The sequence below is a fragment of the Eleutherodactylus coqui genome, chromosome 13, assembly GCF_035609145.1.
Source record: "Eleutherodactylus coqui strain aEleCoq1 chromosome 13, aEleCoq1.hap1, whole genome shotgun sequence".
Taxonomy (NCBI): Eukaryota; Metazoa; Chordata; class Amphibia; order Anura; family Eleutherodactylidae; genus Eleutherodactylus; species Eleutherodactylus coqui.
Genome location: NC_089849.1, coordinates 109853006 through 109872110, shown reverse-complemented (window position 1 = coordinate 109872110; position 19105 = coordinate 109853006). Strand labels below are relative to the sequence as shown.

The window sequence follows — 19105 nt, the reverse complement described above, 5'->3', positions numbered from 1 at the left end:
TGGCAGCGGAGTGTCATGCAGGCAGTGATTGTGCTTTGTTGGAGGTAGTGTGGTGCTTAGCTAAGGTATGCCTTGCTAATGAGGGTTTTTCAGAAGTAAAAATTGTTGGGAGGGGGGGGCACTCTTGCCGCTATTGTGACTTAATAGTGGGACCTGGGAACTTGAGATGCAGCCCAACATGTAGCCCCTCGCCTGCCCTATCCGTTTCTGTGTCGTTCCCATCACTTTCTTGAATTTCCCAGATTTTCACAAATGAAAACCTTAGCAAGCATCGGTGATATACAAAAATGCTCGGGTCGCCCATTGACTTCAATGGGGTTCGTTACTCGAAACGAACCCTCGAGCATCGCGAAAAGTTCGTCTCGAGTAACGAGCACCCAAGCATTTTGGTGCTCGCTCATCTCTAGTTAGGAACCTTCTGCCCAGGAAGGAGGTCTCTGAAAACATATGAAGGCTTCCATTTTATTGTTTGGAATGTGGGAAATGGTTAAATCAAGAAAATTTACCAAAAGATCAAGTTTTGTTGAACATCTGAAAATTTACTCCGGGAGAAGCTGTTTTCAGGGGAGAAGCTGTTTTCGTGTTTGGAATATGGTAAATGTTTTGCCATCAAATCTTACAAGTCATCAGAGGATCCACACCGGAGAGAAGTTATTTACATGTTCTGAATGTGGAAAATTATTTTGCAATTAAATCCAATCTTAATAAACATCAGAAATTTCACACAGGAGAGGCCATATTTATGCTCCGAGTATGGAAAATGTTTCTCTAACTGAGTCTCGGTGACCATCAGAGAATTCACACAGGAGAAAAACCTTTTTTGTGTTTAAAATGTTGAACAAACAAAACTAATCTTAGTAGACATCAAAGAATTCATTTACGGATGAAGCTGTCTTCATGTACAGAGTGTGGGAAATGTTTTACCAAGAAATCTGCCCTTCTTAACCATCAGATATGTCATACAGGTGAGAAGTCGTTCTCTCCTGAATGTGGGAAAAAGCTTTTCAAATAAATGTAGTCCTATTGAACATCGGCAAATTCACACAGGGGAGAGGTCGTTTTCATGGTCAGAATGTGGGAAATATTTTTATTAAGAAATCGAATACAGTTCAACATCAAAGATTGCACAAAAGGGAGAAGCCCTCCGAATGTGCAAAAAGGTTTACCGGAAAAAACAACCTTAGGTCGTTATCACACGGCCGAGACAATCATGCAAGATTTGTGCATTGCGAGAAGTACAAAGCTCGCTTGAATATGAACCCCCTTCTTTTGAATAGGGTCATACACATGAGTGATTTTTTTCCCCGCATCTCAGAAAACAACTGCGGCACAACCTATCTTTAGGCGTGCCATCGTATTGCCCATTTTTTTTAACGGGTCCGGCAGCAGCATCGCACCGCATGCTAGGTGCACATGGTGGGATGCGATGTGAGGTTTCCCCATTGAAAACAATGGGAGAAAGTCTGCGATTCACGGCCCAATATCGCACTCTCCCGTGTGAAGTTAGATGTTACGCAGGATCAGAGAATTTACACAGTTGCAATTTTGGAAGAATCCTTGTAAAAACATCAACTTGTAAATAAACCCTTGAAATGAACTCCTGACTCCTCCCACACACATGACTGATCACATGGTCATGACATCATTAAAGGTCCTTTACCTGCTAAAATCAGCAGCTATTGATGGACTAGTAAATGCTCATGTTTGTGTGCCTCTAGGGCCCTTTTAGAGGAGCCGATTATGGTTTGAATGAGCGACTGACGTCCCCGCGAGCTCCTACGGCCTGATTATACAGCAGAGTCATCCTTGTCTCCCTCAAATGAGAATCCTTCAGTATTTCACATTCACTGTAGAAGTGAGTGAAAGGGACTGAAAAATTGCAGTTTAACCCCTTGAGGACCAGACACTTGTTAGGGATTTTTCCCATGCGGCGGTTTTACTGCCCTATTTCTTTATCTTCAGCTACCAAAATTATTTTTGCAGCATTTTTTTCCCCATGACATATAGGGCTTATTTTTATATCTCTTTTCACTGATTTTTTTTTTTAATTATTTTTTATTTTTATTACGGGTAAAATTTGTACAGTCTCAGATTGGCGCATACTGTGGTTGGCGTTGACGGTGAGTAGTTTATATAATTTTTTTTTTTATCCTGTAATTTTTTTTTAACTTATTGCTGTAACTATATTTTTACATCTCTGGCCCCCATGATGTCATATACGTCTTCTGGGAGTCATTCACATTGTCTTTTTTTAAGTACCCACTTTCCCACTGTCTCTGGGCATCCATAGGAGCCGCATCCTTAGGAGCCCCAGTTACAGGGAAAACATCCCCTGTAGTGACAATATTACCAGGGAGAGCTGATCAGGGTCTGCTGGGACCCTGCAGCTCTGCTGTGGCAGGAAACTCCCGGCGGTCACATGATCATCGCGTTGAATAGCGGAAGTAATACTTCTGCTTTCTCTCTTCACTACATAATGCTCATTATAGCTCGTAAAGAAGGCAAAACGCTTATCCCTTCTCCAGGTCCTTGACTGTGGCTTACAGCTGAGGACCCAACCTGCTCCTGCAAGATTACAGGAGCTTTAATCCCACACCGTATTTTTCCTACTGGTCAGGATTAAAGCCTGGGCTCAAGCGCTGTAATTTTACTGTACTTGGTTCTTAAGGGTTAAATTAAATAAGCGAATGAGCCAATGATGATTTTTACACCTGCATAAAATGAATGACGAACAAAAAGTGAATGGTTATCGTTTGTTGTTCAGTGGTTGGTTGGCGTTTAGACTGAACGATTATCGATCACTTTCGACTTTTTGAACGATAATCGTTCCGTACCTTTTCTTGGGTGATTGTGTTTGGCCTTTGTAAGATTATGTTTTCATTCATTTTGACCTGTATGGAGATACTCTGCGCTGTATATTGACTTTGGCTCATGATTTGCAGTAATTTCTTCCCTCACTCTGTATGTCCTTGAACCATTCGAAATTCAGAATCATATATTTTTAATTATCGATGTCCTGACCACAAAAGCAAACTTTTTTCGGAATGAAAGTTATTTTCCATTCTATTTTACAATAAGCGAACATGAACACAAAGATCGTGGGTGTTTGTGTTGCCTAGTGTTATCTTTATAAACACTCAACATGTGAAAGTTAAAAAGTTCTTAATTTGTTCGTTCAAACGACAACCGTTGCGTGTAAATGGGGCTTAAGAGAAAAGTGTCACACGTGCTGTAGACTTTGAATTGTTTACCTTGTTGGAGATGCTACACTATATAATGTCTTGCATCTGAACAATAAAACGGAAGGGCTTGAAAATGTCATTTAGGTGTTTTCTCATTGTATTCTCCGATGCACCGAATCATAATTAACCATTCCTCGGGTCACCATATTTTCAACATACAAAAGTCTTTTTGGGACAATTCTAACTTGAAACTACATTCAACAAGCAATGCCAATCTACAGTCCATATTGGAGTGCCTGCACTGATTGGCTGTCTAGTAGCGTCTCTTTACAGTATAGTCTGCTAGTACATGGTCTAAACGTGCTTTACCTGTGCCAGGATCAGCTGCTCCTTTGAACATAAGGTGAGGACGCCTCCATATTGTTCTTCTGGTGTACTTTGTGTACTATATAGGACCCAGAAGAATTGCCGGTCCTCTACATGGAAAATGATTTACAGCAGCACTTTCTGATTTGTTATATATGAGGACTTGCTTTATCTGTAGTAGGTTTATTTCCTTGAACATGCATTCTTATTGACATTGTGGATGGCTTTAGAACCATTTTCTAGTTTGTGAACGACCTGAATGATTTCTTGTTCAAACGAGCCAACGATGTCTCTGTTGTATAAACAGGCTGTATAAGCCAACGATGACGTCATTGGCTGGTTCAAACGATAAATCCGCTCATTTAAACGGACCCTTAGGCCTCATGTCCACTAGAAAAATACAATTTACGCAGAATCTACTGCGGATTTCTGGAGCAGATTCCGCACGGATTTGCTTTAAATGGTATTTTTTTTTTCATGCGGATATCCGCACCTATTGCTATCAATGTGATAGCAATGTGGCTGATCCGTGCGAAATCTGTGGTAAAATGGAGCATACCGCGTTTTTTCTCCCGCATGTAAAAAACGCAGATCAATTAAAATGCCATCTGCGGGTGTAAAATTAAATTTAATTGACCGCGGATGGCCAATGATTCCCTATGGGCAAAATCGAATGCGGATTCCGTAGCGGAAATCTGCAATTCAGTTTTGCTATGGACATGAGGCCAATTTGGAATGGGACTTGACAGGATTTGCCGAGAAGTGCTGTATATTCCACCGATTAGAAAAGTTACAGGAATTGCGATCCGCGCCACCATATGATATAAACAGTACAATAGAACTGTCTGCCATGACAATGGATTTGTCTTAAAGTCCACAGTAGGAGCACAGAAAGGAATCTTTTTCTATACAAAAAAACGTTCGATTGGAAAAGTTGGGAGGTGTGCATAGTGTAGGCAAATTTACTTTAGATTTTATGGTATGTTCCCGATTCATTGATTTTACATTTGGCAGCTAGGTGATTTATCTTACGACCAAATCATTAAAAGTCTGCTCCACTGGTCATTGCCATGACTGGAGTTACTGTACAAACACTCCTACCGTAGGGAGCTGGAGCAGATATATATACAGTATTTCCACCGGCGCTACTGTGTGGTGCTACCACATGACTGACTTACTCTGTATAGGGAATTTGTCAGTGTTCTCATGGATAATGACATCGTTCTGCCAGATATTCCAGGACAGGAGTTCAGAATGACTTTCCTGCTGCTTGGGAAATTGTCTACTGTATTCTCCATTCTTTAGTAAATATTCCCTATGTTGTCTGAGGAGTTGAAGGATTATAGAGAATCATGCCAAATCTTTCTTTATTCACACGATGCAGCCTCTTAAAGATGTTTCTCGTTGCCAAATGTCAAGTCTACTTTGTCACAGGTACTTCCTCTTCCGAGTCATGTTTGGAGTATTTTTTCACAGTTTTGCTCACTGTTCTAAAGGAGAGCTATTTGACTTTTTTAATGCTACAACAACTCAGATTTTGATATCTCTGTTTCCATATTCTTTCTTCTACAAGATAATGGCCCTCTACATGAATGTACCACCAAGGGTAGACCAGGACAGAAAGGAGGCGATCAAGAGTATATTGAACCTCACCCTGGAGATCATCTATCAGATCACTGGAGAGGTGAGGAGTCCTGAGATGAGATATTTTGGTAATGTACTGTATATAGTGACATCTATCACTGTGCACCCTGAGGATTAGACAGTAGTGAAGAAGATATTTGATGAGTACCATACTCTTAGAAACTATGGGTCTCCTACAAAGACATAAAAAAATACAGGGCAATGACTAATGAGGTTAAATATTTTGGTAATGTACTGTAAATAATGACATTTATCAGTGTGCATCCACAGGGTTACACAGTAGTGAAGAAGATATTTGACGAGTCCCTTACTCTTAGAAACTGTCCCTATGGGTCAGGAGGATGGTGCAGCACCCAAAACCCCAACATGGAGGCTCCGTATCACTCACTAATATATGACAAAAAGCAGAAGATCCTGGATCTCACCAACAAGATCATAGAGCTGCTGACTGGAGAGGTGAGGCTGCTGGGGATGCTGGGACATTATACGTGGGGGATAATATGGCTGGATGATGACCGTATCATTGTGTTGTCAGGTTCCTTTAAGATGTCATGATGTTACTGTCCATTTTTCGATGGAGGAGTGGGAGTATTTAGAAGGACACAAGGATCTGTACAAGGACGTCATGATGGAGAATGAACAGCCCTTTGCATCATCGGGTAAGAGAGCACTTTAATTTACAGAACTGAAAAGCAGACAAGAGTTTTGATGGTCACCGAGATATCACCATCATCAGAACATCACTTATACATAATGCATTCAGTCACTGCTGATGTTTTTCCTACAGATGGATGCAGTAAGATAAATCCACCAGAGAGATCTCCCAGTCCTCTGGATTCCCAGCATCGTCCAGAGGAAGATCATAATGTCTCTCAGGATCATCAGGTAGAGGGATCTCTAACCAAATGTTCTCTTCATAGACTATTTGGTAAGAAAATGGTATTCCACACTGTGGTATGAGTACTCTAGGGCAGGGTTCCCCAACTCTATTCCTCAGGAACCGCCAACAGGTCATGTTTTCAGGATTTCCTCAGTGTTGCACAGGTGATGTAATTATCGTCAGTGCCTCAGATATTGCCACAGGTGTTCTTACTATAGGATATCCTGAAAACATGACCTGTTGGTGGTCCCTGAGGACTGGAGTTGGGGACCCCTGCTCTAGGGGTTATACACCATAGTTCTAGGTATATATCATGCCCTCTGAGGTATGAGTACTCTAGGGGTTATACACCATAGTTTGAGGTATATATCATGCCCTCTGAGGTATGAGTACTCTAGGGGGTTATACACCACTGTTCATGCGGATCTGCAGCAGAGCTCACTCTTTAACCTATTAAGGACCAAGCACTGTAAATTTACAGCACTTCGTCCTGGGCTTTAATCCTGGAGCATAGTAAAAATACGGTGGGTGATTAAAGTCCCTGCTTCTGCAATCACCCAAAATAACCCAAAGATGACACCAACCAAAACAGTCGCCGTATGCGCCCTGTAATCCAAAACCATTATATAGCAAAACGTCAATATATATCAATACGGGGGGGGGCATGGCTTAGGCATGCTGGAGTGAGGCCGCACTCTCTGGAGCTCCGCTGCCGCCGACCTTAAAGAAGAGCTATTCCAGCTTACCAGCACATATCCCCGAGATGAAAAGAGGAAGGAAGTGGAGGGGAGACCCCCCCCCCACCGACATCGGGCACCGCCTTGAGCAGGTTCCTGCATGTATCGGGCGCCGCGGAGAGAGGGAAGCAGAGACCTGACATGGCGCCGGACTGCCACGTGGAGCCGTTCCCTCAGCGAGCCACGGAAAGGGAGCCGCTGCCGACTCAGAGGACTTTCTCAGCACCTGAGCGGGTTAGTGAGGGGAGTGAGACTTCACTGCCGGAGGGCTCCCCAAGCACACCTGATGAGACAGGAACACAGCAGACATTACATGCCTCAACACACAGGGACAAGTGCATAGTCCCATAAGGCCTCATGTCCACTAGCTAAATGGAATTGTGGATTCCGCAGCGGATTTCCGCCGCAGAATCCGCAGCGGATTTTGCCCATAGGGAATCATTGGCCATCCGCGGTCCATTAAATTGATTTTTGCACCAGCGGATGGCAATTTAAAAGAATTGTGGTTTTCACGCGTGGGAGAAAAAACGCGGCATGCTCCATTCTGCCGCGGATCGGCAACATTGCTATCACATTGATAGCAATGTGTGCGGATATCTGCATGCAAAAAAATAATCATTTAAAGCAAATCCGTGCGGAATCTGCCACGGAAATCCGTGGTAGATTCTGCGCGGATTGTATTTTTCTAGTGGACATTAGGCCTAAAGGTACTGAGCAGCCTGAACCACACAGCAGCCCCTTTCTACGCACAAGCAACCCCACCAACCCAGCACAGAAGAGATAGTGAGAGCACTACTATCCCTACCATTTACACAGCAGCCTCTATGGTATGCAGCACAGGCTTTATTCCATACGGCAAGAACCCCAACACAATGCAAACTGCTGCTTCGCCGATCTCTTGTATTCCGCCGGAACCACCAGCAAGCGACACACAAACCCTCCAGGCACTGTGGGTCATGATGCGCGCATTACCAACTAAAGCAGACCTACAAACGCAGTTGCGTAGGATTGAGGAGAAACACGAGGCGGCCATCTCAGTAGTGCGACACTCAGTGCAAGCTCTTACAGAACGTGTTATTACCCTTAAGCAGACGGCGGTTGCCCCCTCTATGGACAACTGGCCCTCACAGTAGAGAAACGGCAAAGGCAGATCAGAGACTTGACACTACATCTAGACGATATCGAAAATAGAGGTCGCCGCAATAATCTGAAATTGAGAGGTATCCCGGAAGACATCCCACCCGAAGCCCTGTACGACTGCGTTACGTCCATATTTAAGAAGCTTTTACATCGCCCTGAAGATAGGGTAATTGAGCTGGACAGAGTACACAGTCTACTAGGCGGAAGGGCGCGGAATACAAATCTTCCAAGAGATGTTATTTGCCGCGTCCACTTCTACAGGCAGAGGGAGGATATTCTACGTTCAGCCTGGGAAAGGGGGCCGGTAAACTTCAGAGGCTCTGAGATCACTATCTTGCTGGACGTACCCAGGCTGACCCTAAACAGTTGAAAGCTTAATCGTCCTCTGCTAGACGCAGCCCGCAGAGCGGACGCAACGTACAGATGGGGCCATCCGTTCCACCTAATACTCCGCAGGAGAGGTCGCCTCTGTAGGGTTAAAACACCAGCAGACCTAGAAGCGACGTTCACTTTCCTAGAAGTACCTGCGGTCCCGTTAACAGATTGGACTCTACCAATAGAAGGAAATGACCAAATGAACACTTGAGTGATCTCAGGCTAAGTACTGTCTTATCATATTCTACAGGAAGCTGGGAATGCCTTCTGTTACAGAACAAGACAATCCCCCTGCTCCCCCGTCCGTCTCGGGGAAAATGTTAAGATGCTAAACCTGTCTAGGACGTTCAGACTGTGGCTCTGAGGAATTTCAGTTTTTTCTTATTGATTGGATCAGAGCGAGTAGTGACAAAAAGAGGGCACGTTTATCTCTTTTTCAACGCCTTTTTCCGTAAACACGCTCTCCCTTTTCCTCCCATTGTTAGAGTGTGCTGAGACTGCGTTTTTCTTTCTTCCAGCGCATTTCCACGTATCCCCAAGTAGGGTTACAGGAACTCCAGTCCCTCCTTGTACTGGGGGAGGACCGGACTACCTGAATATTTAAAAGTAGTTTGACTGCCAGATTGATACAGCTGACTATTGAATCCTTCCCCTTCTTTGTTCGTATAAATAGCGTTTTACATCCACCCCTCAACCCCACCCCTTTTTTCCCCTTTTGTGTTTTTTTTTTTCTTTCTCTTTCACTTCTCTCCCCCTTTCTTCTCTTAATCCAGGGTAGACGACAAATATAATATTGACCATGTCTTCGGATTCTGCTAACCTTATAGTTCTCTCTATTAATGCACAGGGCTGAAATATTCCTTAAAAGAGATCCTCCATCCTCTGTCTCCTTTGGAAAAAAGAGAGCGCGGGTGGCCTTTCTACAAGAGACCCATTTTCGCTCCGACGCAGTTCCCAGACTCACGAATGCAAGATTCCCAAATGTTTACCACAGCACGAACACAGAAGTCAAATCAAAGGGCGTTTCAATGCTGATTGCCAATTCGGTCCCATGGGAACATACGGAGACACGCAGTGATCCAGGAGGCAGATATCTCTTCATGAAAGGTAAGCTCGCTGGCACACCAGTCACATTTGCTTCCGTATACTCACCTAACACCAACCAGATTACCTTTTTAGAAGGGGTTCTGGAGGAGTTAGATGAATTCAGGATGGGCACCCTGATACTGGGGGGGAGATTTTAAAATTCCTATAGACCCTCAGGTAGGCACCACCAGGGGTAGCGGCAGCCTTCCACTATCTGCACACCGTAGGCTCAAGAAAATTCTCCATAAATACCAACTGACAGACGCTTGGAGGATTATGCATCCTACCACCAGAGACTATACCTTTTTCTCCCCCCCACACAACACGTACTCTAGAATAGACTATTTCTCGATACACCACTCTTCCCTAGCCCTCTTAAAATCAGTAGAAATTGATAGTATTACGCTCTCTGACCATGCCCCCATCACCCTCTTGTTATCACTCCCCGATCTACACAACAAAAAATGGCAATGGCGGCTCAATGAATCCCTAATTCGAGACCCTGTAATATTCAGTGAGATGCACACGGCTTTGCAGGAATACTTTGAACAAAACAACACCCCAGACGTAAACCCACTAACAATCTGGGAGGCACACAAGTGTGTAATTCGCAGGGTGTGTATAAGCATCGGATCCCGTGTCAAGAAACAGAGGGGAGCCCAACTCAGCAAACTGTTAGAATGCATTCAGGCGTTGGAATTGGCTCACAAGTCCACCCAGGATAGACTACAAGGGGAGGAACTAACACAACTGAGGGACAGAGTATGCATACACTGCATGGATCAGGCAAAAGCGAACTTGACAAAATGCTGATGCCATTTTTACGAATTTGGCAATAAACCTAGCCGTACGCGAGCCCACGCGCTGCGCACAGTTAGAGCTGGAGCATTTGTCCCCCACATCAACAACTCCAGTGGCACGACTCTGCACACTCCCCAACAGATAGCTGAAACATTCCGCAATTATTATCAGACGCTCTATAACCTGCCGTCCCCCCATTCAGAACCGGAAAAGACGTCCCGAAGGGTATTAATACAAGAATACCTCCAACAGTCGAACCTGAGCAGGTTCACACAGGAAGCGATAGAGACAATGGAGGCTCCAATAACACAGGAAGAGCTTACAAAAGCCCTCTCCGAGTCCCATACAGGGAAAGCCCCGGGCCCAGATGGGCTCACACTACAGCACTACAAAAAATTCACTGAGACCCTCTCACCTCAATTTATACCGGCATTTAATTCTTTGATGTCGGGAAATGAATTGCCTAGAGATACTCTAAAGGCTCATATCACCATTATCCCTAAGGAAGGCAAAGACCCCTCGCAGTTTCCGGCCCATATCCTTGTTAAACGTCGCTTTAAAACTATTCTCCAAAATCCTAGCAAACAGGATCTCCCCCCTTTTGCAACGGGTGATCCATAAAGACCAAGTGGGCTTTGTTCCGCTCAGAGAGGCTAGAGATAACATGACAAAAGCGATCAACTTAATCTATTACGCCCAAAATCACTCCATACCCGCCTGTCTACTCTCCACAGACGCGGATATAGCCTTCGACCGAGTGGACTGGGATTTCTTGTTTGCTACCCTATCGCAACTGGGAATGGGCCCTAATATGCTACAGTGGTTTACTAGTCTTTACTCCCACCCAACGGCCTTGGTAGGGGTAAACTGTCAGTTCTCGGCACCCTTTTCTATTACAAATGGTACGAGACAGGGCAACCCTCCTCTCGACTCTAATTTTCATATTATGCTTAGAGCCTCTGATAGGACATATCCGTTCTAATACCAATGTCAGAGGGATAACACTAGAAGGCACGGAGCATAAAATTGCAGCATATGCACACCACTTACTATTCTTAATAACTAGCCCCCGACTTTCCTTGCCTAATCTGCTATCCGAAATCAACAGATGCTCCCAGCTATCCAACTTTAAAATCAGTTATCATAAATCGGCGGCTCTGAATATCTCGCTCCCTCAACACCTGATAAACGACCTCATGGAGTCCTTCTTGTTTTCCTGGGCAACAGACTAGATTCTATATCTAGGGATCAACCTCACGCCCACCACCTCAGACCTTTACTCCGCGAACTACCCAAAACTCTCAAATAAGATTAGGTAAGACTTAAACACTTGGACAAAGAGCCTGTTTTCGTGGTTCGGTAGAAGCGCGATTTTCAAAATGAACATTCTCCCAAGAGTGCTATATTTATTTCAAGCCCTGCCGATCCACATACCCAAGCAATTTTTCCAACAATTGCTCTCGCTTATGACCAAGTTTATATGGGCTGATAAACCAACCCGCATAGCCCGTAGCACGTTGACCAGGCCAAAAAATGAAGGAGGGCTGGGTCTCCCAAACTTTCCCCAATATTACCAGGCAGCACACCTAGCCCGTATAGTGGATTGGTACAGACACCAAGACCCTAAATAATGGATCGAAATAGAACAACTGTCTGCCTCAGTGTCTCTTAAAGCCCCTCCTTGGCTACAGGACCAGGTAACAACGAATCTAGCACGTCATTCTACGATTGGTCCCATAATGGTGATTGCGACCAAAATTTTCACTAATACAGGCATCTCGCCTACACCTTCCCCCATGTTCCCGATACTCGGAAATCCTGAATTCCTCCCAGGCATAGAGAACAAAATCTTCCGAACCTGGCTTGCGAATGGTAGAATCCGGAAAAGTGATTTTCTACGTGAAGGTCATTGGTTCTCGGGGACAGATTTGGGGGCCCTGATTGACCTACCCAGGCTCCCATTCTGTCAATCTATTCAGCTGAGGCACTTTCTAACATTCCTTCCTCATCCAAGCACATTCTCTCGCCCTAAGACGCAATTTGAATCTATATGTAGCAAGGTGGGCCCCTCCAGACACACACAGTCCAGAATGGGGGCTTGATGTCTTTCTGGAGAAGGATATTACAGGATATAAATTTTAGTTTAAGTGTCAATCCTGGTATATAGGCAGGTAGGAACTATTAGGGGTTGATCCAGGGAACAGTCTGATTGCCATTAGGGAGTCGGGAAGGAATTTTTTCCCCAAAAGAGCCAATTGACTTCTGGCCTTGGGGTTTTTTGCCTTCCTCTGGATCAACACAGTAGGATAGACAGGCTGGACTAGATGGACAATGTCTTCATTCGGCCTTACATACTATGTTACTATGTTACTTAATTCCCACCCGGAGACCACTTCCCCCAGCTATATTCAGCAATGGGAGAAAGATCTCAACATTGAGCTGAGCTTAGAGGAAAAGGAAAAAATTTATGTAATTACACACTCATCCTCAATATCCAGCCAGGTTAAGGAATCGGGATTTAAGATCCTTTCGCGTTGGTACAGGGTGCCCTCCTGTCTACATCGGATGTTCCCCTCGGTCTCCCCTATGTGCTGGAGATGCGGGGCCGAACAAGGTACACTATTGCATGTTTTTTGGAAGTGTCAGGTGCTGGCGAGCTTTTGGACGGAAGTGTGGCGAATTGCTTCCAAATTTACACAATTTCCTTTACCAAAATCCCCTGCTCTGTTTCTCCTACACCACTGTGATATTCCTAGATCGGTCTATAAAAAGTCAGTATTACGCCACCTGATAAGTGCTGCAAGATCTTGCATCCCGAGACTCTGGAGACAGACCTCCCCACCAACTGTTAAGCAGTGGTTCAACACGATAAATTGGATCATGGAGATGGAGGACCTCACATCAGCAATCAAAGGTACGCAAGAAAAATTTGCTAAGACATGGTACCATTGGATGGATTTCCAGAATTCTGAAGAATATAAGAGGTTATGTTTTCCATAATACCCTCAATATGACATACCCGACCCACCTTCTGCTCTCGTCTTATCTGTAGCTTTCCCCAAACGTTTTTCCCCTTGTGAATGTGTTTATGTGAAAGAACGGCCGAAGTAGGCACTGAATAATCTACCAGACAAACAAATGTCAAGAAGTAAGTCCTAATGTAACCCACCAGGTTGGAAATGATTACTCCAACCGGTACTTTTGCATTGTTTCCATTACTTATTTGTATCTTTCTCCTTTTTCCATTTTCCCTTTTCTCTCTGGAGTTGTTCAGTTATAAGAAAAGATAGGGAAAATATCCCAATTCATGTGTTAGTGTTACAGAAATGCATATCTTGTTATTGAACGAAAATTTGAAAATGATAAATAAAGAATTAAAATAAATAAATATATATATATATATATATATATATATATATATATATATATATATATATATATATATATTCAGTTGACTCTTTTTTGGGGTCAATGCAGCTGACTCTTATGGACCACAGTGTTCCACATACTATTTGCCTATTTTCCATCTCCACGATGGAAGTATTTTCTTCATAGGAATGTTCCTACAACTGTGTTAATGGGGTGGCTCACCACGGGAAGTAAAAGCATCAGTTATAGAAGTAGTTAGCCACAGCTCAGTGTAGGACATTTTCCATAAACCATGGCTGATCATCACTCTGAAGGTATTTAATTTGTAAAGTTGTATTATTTGATCCAGGGTGAAGAACTCCTAGATATTAATGTGGAAGTTATGGAGGAAGAGAGGCTGTATGAGAGGGGACCTAATCAATATAAGGAGGACACGATACCTGCAAACATAAGTCCAGGTAAGTAATTACAAGTTAATACAAAAACTAGTCATGTTAAAGAGGTTGTGCCAAGACTGACTTTTATCACCTAGTTGGTGAGGATCTCACCGCTGATATCCCGACACTCCTGAGAATGAGAGTCATGCGTTCCCCTCTGTTCTCACTGCAGTGAGGACAATATTGAATGGAGCAGTAGTCGAACATGCATGGGACTGCTAGAGATAGCCAAGCGCTTATAGCTATTCCCGTCAGCTCTATTGAAATTAATGGAGCAATGCCGTACATGCATGATCCATTTTCTTGGTGGTGAGACTTACCGATCACACTTTTATCACCTATCCTTCATAAGCAGAACAATCTATATATACTATGTTCGTGGATATAAAAACATTATCAGTATAAATAGACATTATAGAATATGCATATTGGCTAGTAACATAGTATGTATGGCCGAATAAAGACCTCTGTCCATCCAGTTCAGCCTATTTTCCCCTAATGTTGATCCAGGGGGAGGCAAAGAAAAATCTATGATTTTTTTTTCTTGCCTTTCTCTGGATTAACATTGGGGGTAATAGACTGAACTAGATGGACAGATGTCTTTTTTCGGCCTAACATACTATATGACTGTGTTGCTATGTTACTGGCCAACATGTGTATTCTGTAATATCCATTTATATTGATAATGTTCTTATATCCATGAACATAGTATGAATAGATTTTTATGCTCCTGAATACAACAAACATTACTCCATGTATCACATCTATAACATTGTCATTTGGCATAGCCCATCATAATATTATATTATTGGGCTCGGTGCAACAAATCTGGGGAAGCGGCTTCATATGGCGCATTGTCTCTCCGTAGAGTATGAATCAGCCGGAGCACTCGCACACTGAATGCATTGACCACACTGTTCTATTTGCACTGATCTGAATCCCATTAGGATCTGGAAGTTGAATGCAGTTGGACTCTCACAGTCTGACTGCGCTCCAGTTCCTAACCATAAAGTAGATGTGACAGCACCCTGGGTGCAGATAAAACACCGTCTTCATTCTTCAATAAGCGGCAATGTTTGACCAACAGGTCTTTTATCAAGTAAGTGTGTGTGTGTGTGTGTGTGTATGTACATAATATATTTATATATAGCGCTGTGGAATATGTTTCGTGCTATATAAATAAAGCTATTATAGATCATATTTTCCAGCATATAAGACGACCTTTTAACCTTGGAAAATCTTGTCCAAGGTTGGGGGTCGTCTTATACGCTGGGAATAAGCTGTAGGAAAAAAAAATTAATACTCGCCTCCCTCAGCGTTCTGCGATGATCTGCAGCACTGCTGCAGGCTGTCGCTCCCTCCTCCATGCTGACAGAGCATTGCTTTCTGGATGCGGGGCTTGAATGCCATTCAATGTCATCATTGAATGGCTAACACAGCGCCGGCTTTCATTGGCTGATGCCACACTGAGTTAGCCAATCAGAGCATTAGCTTTCTGGAGGCGGGGCATTCAAGCCCCGCCTCCAAAAAGCAATGCTCTGTCGGTGTGAAGGAGGGAGAGACAGCCTGCAGTATCGCGGCAGGAGGTGAGTATTGATTTTTCTTTTCTTCTATACCATATTCCCGGCGTATAAGTCGACAGTTGGGGCGTCGTCTTATACGCCGGAAAATACGGTATATAAATATAAAATATACATACACACATTATATGGACAAAAGTAATTGGACATTGCAGAAAATCAACAAATATGCAAATGCTGAGTTTGCCGAACGGCATGCTGGGAAGGGCTTGGGTAAAATAAAAAGCTGCTCATTTTGTAATAGCTATTCATTCATGCGATTGAGTACTTTTGGGACGTACTGGAGCAATGGGTACGGTGGGCATACAGATATTAGCATAATTAGGGGCCACGTTGGACCCCATGGCCATCTCCAGGCACTGCTGGTAGAACACCTTCCCAGAAAGAAAATAATTCTTTCGGAGTATGAACTCCAATAGCGCTCATTGTGCATACTCCGGTTAAAGGTCTGAGATGGTAAGCTTGTTACATACTGCCTCCAAACCTTTATCATGAATAATGAAAATATACACTAAAACCAGATCCAGAGAATCCACCTGTTGGTTGAGACATTGCTGCTTATGCAAGAATACATACTATGTTTTTACTGCTCCCTGGATGCTGTCACACCTACTTTATGGTTTTCATATTGGATCCATGGATTCTGGTTCTATGTGACTTTGCATCATTGCCCCACCCTGAGGTGTTTGGATTGTGTGGTTGACTATCTGTGATCTATTCGTGCATTCCAATTCTTGTTAGAAGTCGCTTGGACAATGTTTGGAGATATATGTCAACCCTAGACCATCAAAGATATTATTTATGGATATCTAAACCTTCCTAGACCAACAGGTATATTATTGGTTAAACACATATGTATCCAAACCACTAGAGGTATTATGTATTAAAATCACAGTATCTCAGTACATGGCCTGTTTGTCTTTTACTTATGCATTAGACATGGTACAGAAATCTTTACAGAGGATATATATATATATATGTATTTACTTTGTGTGTGAAACAGTTGAATATTAACAATAATCATTTAATTTTCCGTAGATGGCTACAGCAAGGATTTGAGGGGAAGTCTCTACAGTTTACCATACTGTGAAGCAGAAGTAGAGAATATCACACACGATTCTGCAGCAGGAAACCTCTTTACCCAAATGATTGATTCAAGGCACAACAGCAGAGATCATTCATCTTCTCCTTCTAAGCAAGAGCAACCTTTTCTTCATAGATCAGATACAATTAGAGGACATTGTGGCCATGAATTATTTCTGAGGTCTGAGTTGGAGAACAAATTTAGAAAGGAAGCAAGTAGACTGATTCAGAGGGCTTTGACGGACACTGCATTACTTCCGTCTTCTGACTACGTGAAATGCCTTACACAGAAAGACAGTTGTTGTAATCATCCAAAAAGTCCTAAAACTGTGACAGAGTTTTCATGTAGCAAACAATTTAACCAGAAATCATATCTTACTCATCAGCAGAGAATTCACAGAGGGGTAATGGCGTTCTCAAAATACTTTTCTAGTAAATCAAATCTTGCTAAACACAAAATTCACACAGGAAAGAAACGGTTTCCGTGTTCCAAATGTGGTCAATGTTTTGTCCACAAATCAGTTCTTATTAAACATAAAAAATTCTGCAAAGGAAATAAACTGTTTTTAAGTAGGAAATGTGGAAAAGAGTCTACTGACAAATCAAGACTAATTCACCAGCAGAGAAATCACACTGAAGAGATGCCATATTCATGTTCGGAATGTGGAAGACGTTTTATCAAGAAATGCAATCTTGCTAGACATCACACAGTTCACAAAAGGAAGGAGTTTTCATGTTCAGAATCTGACAATAGTATAACTAAAAACACGAAAGTAATCCAGCATCAAAAAACTCAACTGGGAGACAAGCCGTTTGCATGTCAAGACTGTGAAGAATGTTACACCAAGAAGCTAGATCTTATTAAACACCGGAGAATTCACACAGTTGGGAAGCCTTTTTCATGTTCAGAATGTGCAGAAAGTTTCACTAGGAAGTCAGGACTGGTTCTCCATCAGAAAATTCACAATGTAGGGAAGCGGTTTTCATGTTCAGAATGTGAGAAATCTTTTATTGAGAAATCAGATCTTGTTGAACATCAGAGAAGTTACTTAGAAGAGGCCCCCTTTTCATGTATGGAATGCGGGAGACTTTTTGCCCAAAAAGCAGGCCTTCTTGCACATATAAGAATTCACACAGGGGAAAAGTTGTATAAATGTTTGGAATGTGAGAAATGTTTCTCCCAAAAATCAGGTCTTACTGCGCATGAGAGAATTCACACCGGCGAGAAACCTTTTTCATGCTCGGAATGTGACAAAAGCTTTGCCCAGAAAACAGGTCTTATCGCACATCTAAGAACTCACACTGGTGAAAAGCCATTTTTATGTTTGGAATGTGGGAAAGTTTTTGCCCAGCAAGCAAGCCTTACTGCACATCTAAGAACTCACACAGGGGAGAAACCATTTGCATGTTCAGAATGTGGGAAATGTTTTTCCCAGAAAGCAGGCCTGATCGCGCATCTAAAAATTCACCCAGGGGATTAGTCTTTTTTATCTTCAGAGAACGATAAACGCATTACCCTGAGTTCAGCTGTGGTTGAACATCGGATATATAGACTGATTTGACTAGTTTGAAGATTAAATGTAGCTTCACTCCCAAAAAGTTTTGTGTGTTTTTTTTATTTCGACTTCTTTCACATTGTGTTTTAACACTCTGGTGCTGCTCTGTCCTGGTTTCTGTCTGGTTTAAAAGACTGACATGGAATGAAACTATGTGGGAAAGGGTCCTCTGGCTCATATATTCACCCCGTGGTTCTTTCATGGTTCCCCTCATGTAGTTTTCTACATAAAAGATGAAAACCAGAATTGGAGTGTTAAAACACAACTTGAAAGACGTCGTAGTGGTAAGAACTAGATTCCATTTGTATTTCATACCCAGAACAGATGGTTCAGAATCTTACTGATGACATCATATCTAAAATTATTGTGTCATATTTTCTATACTATATAGAAAGTGTTTTTTTCATTACTATAGGTATCTATTTAGGTGGATGTTATTTTTTATTATTCACATCTGATAAAATATCAGAATATTGTCTGTTTTGTTACAATAAGATGTATTTCTTCTTGTTCTGTATCCTCACCAGATCTTGTATCATTGTACAAAAGGGGTATTCTCATTGTATGCTAGGGTTTTGTAAGGCGTTTATCACATACTGAGAAAATTGCTGTCCAACCTTTATATTTACCATGAACCCCTGCAATAAAAAAAAATAAAGTTTTTTTTGTGGTAAACCAACTAGTGTTATTTTTAGTTATATTCTATATAAGTTATTACTAGATTCTAGAGTAAAAATACAGACAATTGTTCGTCTGATACTGAACTCATGTCTTACCACTTTCTACACATCGATACAGTGTAGTGTTGTGTAATGCTATACATGGGCGCTATTAGCGCATGTTCACTCGTGGCTGATGCATTGCGTGTT

The 19105-nt window shown here is 42.6% G+C and overlaps 1 protein-coding gene across 1 annotated transcript; it reads left to right on the top strand.

The window, feature by feature from the left end:
• The first annotated feature begins 1636 nt into the window (after nt 1–1636).
• On the top strand, nt 1637–18898 carry LOC136587428 (zinc finger protein ZFP2-like). Its single transcript, XM_066585997.1, has 7 exons — nt 1637–1690; nt 5122–5232; nt 5463–5648; nt 5728–5851; nt 5980–6077; nt 13930–14038; nt 16636–18898. The coding sequence occupies exons 1-7, from the start codon at nt 1637–1639 to the stop codon at nt 18159–18161; spliced, it is 2208 nt and encodes a 735-aa protein (XP_066442094.1). The 3' UTR covers nt 18162–18898.
• The last annotated feature ends 207 nt before the right edge of the window (nt 18899–19105 follow it).